The sequence below is a fragment of the Sinocyclocheilus rhinocerous genome, unplaced genomic scaffold (assembly GCF_001515625.1).
Source record: "Sinocyclocheilus rhinocerous isolate Xijiao unplaced genomic scaffold, SAMN03320098_v1.1 scaffold984, whole genome shotgun sequence".
Taxonomy (NCBI): domain Eukaryota; kingdom Metazoa; phylum Chordata; class Actinopteri; order Cypriniformes; family Cyprinidae; genus Sinocyclocheilus; species Sinocyclocheilus rhinocerous.
Window position 1 is genome coordinate 1,591,864 of NW_015643603.1, and position 7,658 is coordinate 1,599,521.

Sequence of the window (7,658 nt, forward strand, 5' to 3'; positions counted from 1 at the left end):
TAATAATGACTTATTTTCTCATAATAATGACTCAACATCTCATAATAATGAGAATCTTTCTCATAATAATGACTTAGTTTCTCATAATAATGACTTATTTTATCATAATAATGAGAAACTGTCTCATAATAATGGCTTATTTTCTCATAATAATGATTTAGTTTCTCGTAATAATGATTTAGCCTAATCCACAAAAAAAAAAAAAGTCTTACTCGACGCATGCGCAACGCAAGAGTGACAGCACGCTAGCGACATCTGTTGGTCAAAGCCATGCAGCGGAAACGGGCTTCCATAGTTTAGCATGCATTTAAGTAGGTCTATAAATGTTTCCTTAAATGATGGAATGTGTTTCTTTAAAATTAGCATGATTCAGCATTCACCTTTTTTCACTCCGTTTTAAGAAGCAACGTTTAAAGGGAACCCCGGGTATTAAGACTTGTATGGCTTAAAATAACGTAAATTACGTCTCTTACTGAAATATGTGGTAGAAAACCCATGAAAGATTTACGTTATTTAAAAAAAATCCACGTCGTTTTATACATATTTTGGACTATCGGGGGCGCCATTATTTCAATGAAGTCAAATGGTTGCACTCGATCGGTGAGCTACTGGCGCGATCTGGTGTTCATTTTACCGCAACACAACTCGGAATACTGATACGATGCCACATTGTGCGGCTTTTGGTTGACATTTTCAGTCAGTGTTTCTGGTCACAGTTGTTTGTAAGCTCTTTCAGTAGCTGTGGTCTATTAAAAGCCTCAAATGCATCAGGGCTAAAGTGGAGAGAACAAGACGCGAGTCTTTAGGAAGTTTTATTTATTCATATCTTCCCATTCTTTTCTCCTCTTCTTATCGCTAGGGAAGCAGTGAAAACTTCTTTTTTTTTGTCCTTCGACTGAAAATGACAACCAAAAGCCGCACAATGTGGCATCGTATCAGTATTCCGAGTTGTGTTGCGGTAAAATGAACACCAGATCGCGCCAGTAGCTCACCGATCGAGTGCAACCATTTGACTTCATTGAAATAATGGCGCCCCCGATAGTCCAAAATATGTATAAAACGACGTGGATTTTTTAAATAACGTAAATCTTTCATGGGTTTTCTACCACATATTTCAGTAAGAGACGTCATTTACGTTATTTTAAGCCATACAAGTCTTAATACCCGGGGTTTCCTTTAAAAGACACTCAACTCTATTATAGGACTAGGCCAGGGGTGGCTAACGTCGGTGCTGGAGAGCCGCAGCCCTGCAGTTTTGCTTCAACCCTAATCAAACACACCTGAACAAGCTAATCAAGGTCTGAACGGTTAATAGGAAGCTACAGGCAGGTGAGTTTTCATTAGGGTTGGAGCTGAACTCTGCAGGGCTGCGGCTCTCCAGGACCGGAGTTCGCCACCCCTGGACTAGGCCATGATGTATTTGGGTGTGTTTACAAATGACACTGAAAAGGCTATTTGTGTAACATCTATTTATTACGACCAGAATATGAGAAATTTGGAAAATACAAATATCAGCTAATTTAAATTTCCAAATAAGAAAAATAAAAGCACAAACATGAGGTTGCATTGTGTATCACAAATAAAGGGAAGGAGTAAAGTTCTACGCAAACAAAGTGAAAGACTCAGTACTAGAGTACTAAATGTAAAGAAAATGTTTTGCTACACTCTGTGACTCTAAAGCCGATCTTTAATTTGACAAAACTGGAATTGGAAGAGTGGAAAACGAGAGACAGAAAAAGAGGGAGAAAGAAAGGAAGGGAGAGCAGGATGTTAGTTGAACAGTGAGGTTGAATGAGAGGCTGGTTTAGAGCGCCCCCCTGTGGCTGCCTGAAGTTATAACAGGAGGAGCAGGATCGGCTTTCACTACAATATGAAAAAGAAAAGAAAACGAATTCAAACTGATTTTCTTCAGATTAATCCTTTTTTCTAAAGAACAATTCATGTATGCATTGTTACAAAAAAAAAAAGAAGACACCATATCAACAATAATAGTAATCATCAATATTACAAATAACAACTTTTTTAACCAATAGATGCTGGTTTGCAGTTGAATACGATTCTGCTTTGCTGATCACATCTCCCACAGACACTCACACAGAGAAGAAGTCCGACCCCACACTCACCTCCACTATGAAGGGCCAAGTAAGGATTCAAGCAGGACATGTAAGGACCGGAAGGATCAAGGGGGACAGGAAGGGGAGGGCAAACGTGGTAAGATCAAAAAAATATGCGAGTTGGGGGACTGGTGGGGACAGGTTTCAATAAGGTGGGCTGAGGCAGTTTTAGTAGCACCCTGCTGTGGAAGTTTCCGCTCCCCTTAAGCAGACTGACCCCAGACACCACCCTGTTTGTCTTCTGGACAGCGGAGTAAGTGTGAGAGCACGGCGAGACTTCTTCTCTTTATATGCATGTTGAATGTTTGGCCCTAAAGCGGGCATGGGTGGACCTCGTTTATGCTCCAAATGTGAATGTGTGAGAGTATGTGTATGTATGTGTGTGTGTGTGTGTATTTGTGTATGTGCATGTGTGTGTGATCAGCAGCACCTGTTACATGCACATATAGGTACCCTACGCGTCATTTAGACAGCACTAGCAGACTGAGACACAGTTACTCCCCATCACTGATACTCTAAACTCTACCAAGAAAAGCAGGAGGAGAACAAGTGGAGAGACAAAGAAATAAAGAAGGCGATAGAAAGAAGGGGTCAGTTTAAGCACGCTCTCCACGGATGCGGCGTGCCAGCTGGATATCTTTGGGCATGATGGTGACACGCTTGGCATGGATGGCACACAGGTTAGTGTCTTCAAACAGACCGACCAGGTATGCCTCACTGGCCTCCTGCAAGAATATACACAAAAATCGGTCAGTTAATTAAGCATAAACAAAAGCAAAAAATGTAATCCAAATCTTCAAATAGGAACATGTGCAAAAAAGTTTAACATCTATAGAATACAAAAAACAAGACCAGATATATAAAATTTTGAATTAGATTTTATTTTTTATATTTTGTTTTAATTTTAAAGTTTTAATTTAAGTGTTTTTGTCATTTTTTAACGTTTTTGTTTTAATATGTCTATATAGTTTTTTACAAAGTTTTAGTTTTTAGTTCAAGTTTAAGTTATATGAGTATTATACAAGTTATTTAACTTAAGTTTAGGTTATATATATATATATAAAATTTTATTTCCCCCACTGGGGGATAAGTAAAGTTTATCAAAATCAAATTTCAGTTAGTGTTTATTTTATTTCCACTAATGAAAATATATTTTATGGTTTTAGTTAGCAATAATAAACCCAATACGTACCTGCAGTGCACCAATGGCGGCGCTCTGGAAACGCAGGTCAGTTTTGAAGTCCTGGGCAATCTCTCGAACCAGACGCTGGAATGGCAGCTTACGGATCAGCAGCTCAGTGGACTTCTGATACCGACGAATCTCACGCAAAGCCACAGTACCAGGCCTGCAGACAAGAAAGATGCTTAATGCAGGGTTCCTCGCAACTCTTTCTTTGCTGGGTACAATCACAAGTCTGGAATATCACCTGTAGCGGTGAGGTTTCTTGACTCCTCCAGTCGAGGGAGCGCTCTTGCGGGCAGCTTTGGTAGCCAGCTGCTTACGAGGAGCTTTTCCTCCAGTGGACTTACGAGCAGTCTGCTTAGTACGGGCCATTGTTAGTCAATATCACCTGAGAGAAAGGAAAACACTGAGTATTAGAACACAGTTAAGTCAGTAAATCATGGGCAGATTATGACATACCTGGCAGGAATGTAAAACAGCTCTCGGAATAAGCTAAGTTAACATGCTTAATAGTGCTTTCTCTTAGCTGTGTAATATACAGCATTGAGTCTTGTGCACAGACAGACTAAGATATAAAAGTGAGTAAATCTCTACTATAAATAGCGTCTCTAGTTTTACACTCGTTTTGGTATTTGAGTCCCTGCCCCATAAACTATTTCAAGCCACTTCCTCCAGCACGTCACATTAAACCCAATAAATAAAAGTAACCACTCAGCGTGGACTGAGACAGCCTTTCAACCAATCGCAGACGACTGTAAAGCAAAAATAAAGTAGTAGCCAGTAGAGATTGAAGAGCGGAACAAACAAACCAATCACATGCCGTTCTCCCAGTTGTGGGGGCAGATCAGCCTGTCTAAGCCCCGCCCTAAACCGCAAGATTATGGCTGCAATTTGAACGGCAACTGGAGAGAGTCCGTGCATTGAGGCACAGGGGAGGACGTAAACTTTTAAATACAATTTAAAATCCAATGCATGCAACGCAAAACCAATAACACAATACGGTAGCAGGCATCCTTGGGTAACTAAATAATCGCTTAGAAGGAAAATTTGCCGCGAATTTACGCCGTTTAACCGAAGTAAACAGAGACATACGAAAGTGGGACGGATTTCAGTGTGTCCTCCGACCCGAAAAGGAGAGCCTATTTTCTCTCGCCATCGGCTTACTCATTTTCAGACGATGATATATTAACGTTTTAACACTTAAAATAAACATTGTTCTGCAGGAAAGTTTCACAAAGCTGTTGAAAAGTATTTCAGAGAGAAGACAGTGATGCATTGGGGCACTTACCTCAGGTGAATGTGTTTTAATTCGCGCAGTGAAATATGTGCTCGGCTTGTCTGGCAGTGTCAGTATTTACTATCTCACACACAATGGGAGCGGGGCGGCCAGAGCCAAAATGGCCGCGATGTCAATCATTTTCTCCCAGAATGCACCTCAATAAAACTAAACACAAAATTGCCGCTTTTTTACAGTACCAGTTGCGTTATGAATTTGCTTTTCCATTACGAATTTCCTTGGCTTAGAGCCAAATGTAACAAAACTGATTAATAGTAAGTATTTAAATTACCGTGTTTCAAAAGGGGTTTTACTGCAATCCCTTTGTTTTTCTCTTTGTTCCATGGAGGTCATCACTCATCAGGTTTAGAGGAGACAGGCTAATGGATTCATCCGCTGCTGGTTGAATAATAATAATAATAATTTATATTATTATTACAGATCCTAAACATTTTCCATTAATTTGTCAATTTACTTATTTACAAAAAATAGCGTTAACACTGAACACTTCAATTTAAAGTATTTTAAGTGCATGTACTCTAATTTTATATAGATACAGAATTGTTTTGTGGCCTAATAGGGTTCAGACATCATCTGGTTTTCATGCATCTGAGTGTTGGCCAAAGATGATCCCAGATCAGTCATACAATGTTTTACTTATTTCAGGCTGACATTCAAAACCACCCTCCAGCCATGTGGGAACTCTGTCTTAATCAAAGTCTGCATTCCTCTGTCTCACGCTTGCTATTTTTAAGGCTTCAGTGACATTTCAGGAAGGATGTGCCATTTTCAATGTACCAAAACACATTCGGTTTATTTTTTATATGCCTCGTAGTATTTGCATATGTGGAGAAGCACTCAGGACTGTAATATAATGTGTATAGTGCAGGGGTCTTCAAAGTATTTCAGGACAAGGACCCCTTACGCAATAGAGACATGGAGGGACCCCCTGATACAAGATGTGTCAAGCAGAGCTACATATTAAAGGGGTCATATGACGTTGCTAAAAAGAACATTATTTGGTAACACTTTACTTGAAGGGGTGTGCATAAGACTGACATGACACCTTCATAATCATGACATGACACACGTCATGAATATGAAGGAGGTTTTATGCATGTTTATGACAACTGTCATTAAGTCACACATCTGAATATTTGGGTTGAACTGTTCTGGGACAGTGTTGTAAATACAACGTAACCACTGATTTCTAGTTGTGTCCTCTTTTGGAAGGCCAAACAAAGTAGTTTCGCTTTCACAACGAAACACACAGCATCTCCACAACATGGCGGCGACAACAATACTACAGCTCAAACAAGCCTATTGCTTCCGCTTGTCGGAGAACGTGTTAACAGCCATATTAAATAATAGCGATATCTATGGACTTTTAAGATAATCAGTTAAACTAGCTAGCTGTTTTTATTGTTGACGTTTTATTAAATTTTTATATCTAAATGTGAAAAGAATAAAAATAAAAAAAACATTTAGATATCAGTCCGCATATGTGATGGACATTGGTTATGATCATCATTGGTATCTACTTTGAAGGCATCTTGAGTAAAACTGCTTCATATTTAACTAAGCATATGCAAAACGCTTGAACCGGAAGCAACGAGACCCGGTTAACAGAATACGGAAGTCTGTTGCGCATAACCCCTAATATCATGGTGCAAACCGCAATAAACTGCGTCATGTTACAGTTTGCACTAACCATGTGACACTGCACATATTTAATTAAGACCCTTTCTTTTTTCCATATTTGCAGGAATGGCACTAAAACATCAGTCAGTAAGGTTTTTAGAGCTTTATAAATGAAAACCTTTTTTACGGTCACTATTGTGACCTGTGGGATTAAATGGGTTAAAATTGACTTTGTGATGTTTTTTATGCCCATGTTTGAATTTTTTTAATGAAAAATTACTTGTGATCAAATATTAATTGACGGACCCCCGGTTGAAGACCCTTGTAGCGTGTTGAGTGATTGTCTCAAGGGTCCTGAAAGCTTTTATTTAAGGATCAGGGAGTCTCACAGGCTGAAAGTGCTTTGAAGTCTTTAATGTGACACACTCTGTAATTCATGTGCTGTATAAATTGGGTAATGCATCAGAAACATTTAAAGATTATCGATGGCTGCTTGGTAGAAGCAAATTGGTATTTTATTTATTTTTATTTAACATGGCATATAGGGTGTATAATATATATATATATATATGTGTGTGTGTGTGTGTAAACCCACACTTAATGGCCATGTGGTGGGCCACAAGAAATACCTTATAAATGTGATGTGAAATGTGAAAGGTGACCTGAAAGAATGTATAAGGTTTTGCAGTTTCACAGCGATATACTGTACACTTATATTTCCAAAACCTAGTTTACATTCTAGAATCACACCTAAACACTATTAGCCTACCATACGTGCAGAAGTCCACCTCCTGTTATTGTGAGATTAATTACAACATGAGATGCCCTCTATGATGCTTAATGTAGAATAGAAATACAGATGGTAATACTGCTAATTCAGCAGTTTTATTGCAGTATTTTTCGTTCCACTTCCTTGTATGCTTCTCATGGGAATGTACAGTAAGGCTCATTCAATTAATTCTTGGTACCAGCTGCAGTGCCTTTTACAAACAACAGAGAGCACAGTCCTCCTGATGAAATCAAGCAGATTGTCTGATTCATTCATACAAACTGCTATGCTGTTGAAGAGCCAGCAATATCACTAGCAGGCATGTGCAGAGGGGGTGGGGGTGCTTGAGCACCTGCCCCTTTTCCCCTTGATGCCCAAAGTGCCCTTTTGTCACGGCAATTTTTTTAAATTACACACCCTTTTGTGTAAGCCTGCCCAATCTGACTATTAGTAAACTTAATGAATAATAATTTAGCCGTAAATAAAATGATCCACATAATGACCTTTCACCTGACGATCTCACGTTCAGACACCTTTAGTAATTTAGCACGCTACCAGATACCTTCAATAACGGCCGCGGCTGCCGGTAAGTGGAGTTCTCAGCAGATGGTGTGCTTATATACTTATATTATTAATTATCATTCATTCATTCATTCAAATTATTATTATTTTACA

The 7,658-nt window shown here is 39.0% G+C and overlaps 1 protein-coding gene across 2 annotated transcripts; it reads right to left on the minus strand.

Moving 5' to 3' along the window:
• Window positions 1–1,932: 1,932 nt before the first annotated feature.
• Window positions 1,933–4,711, minus strand: LOC107757555 (histone H3.3). Of its 2 annotated transcripts, none has more exons than XM_016575075.1 (4): window positions 4,586–4,711; window positions 3,542–3,685; window positions 3,307–3,460; window positions 1,933–2,839 (listed from the first exon to the last, which is right to left on the minus strand). In XM_016575075.1, exons 2-4 carry the CDS (start codon window positions 3,667–3,669, stop codon window positions 2,711–2,713), a joined length of 411 nt encoding a protein of 136 aa, XP_016430561.1. In that variant the 5' UTR covers window positions 3,670–3,685; window positions 4,586–4,711; the 3' UTR covers window positions 1,933–2,710. The 2 variants fall into 2 exon arrangements, with proteins under 2 accessions (XP_016430561.1, XP_016430562.1); XM_016575076.1 differs by lacking the exon at window positions 4,586–4,711 and adding an exon at window positions 3,757–3,918.
• Window positions 4,712–7,658: the final 2,947 nt, after the last annotated feature.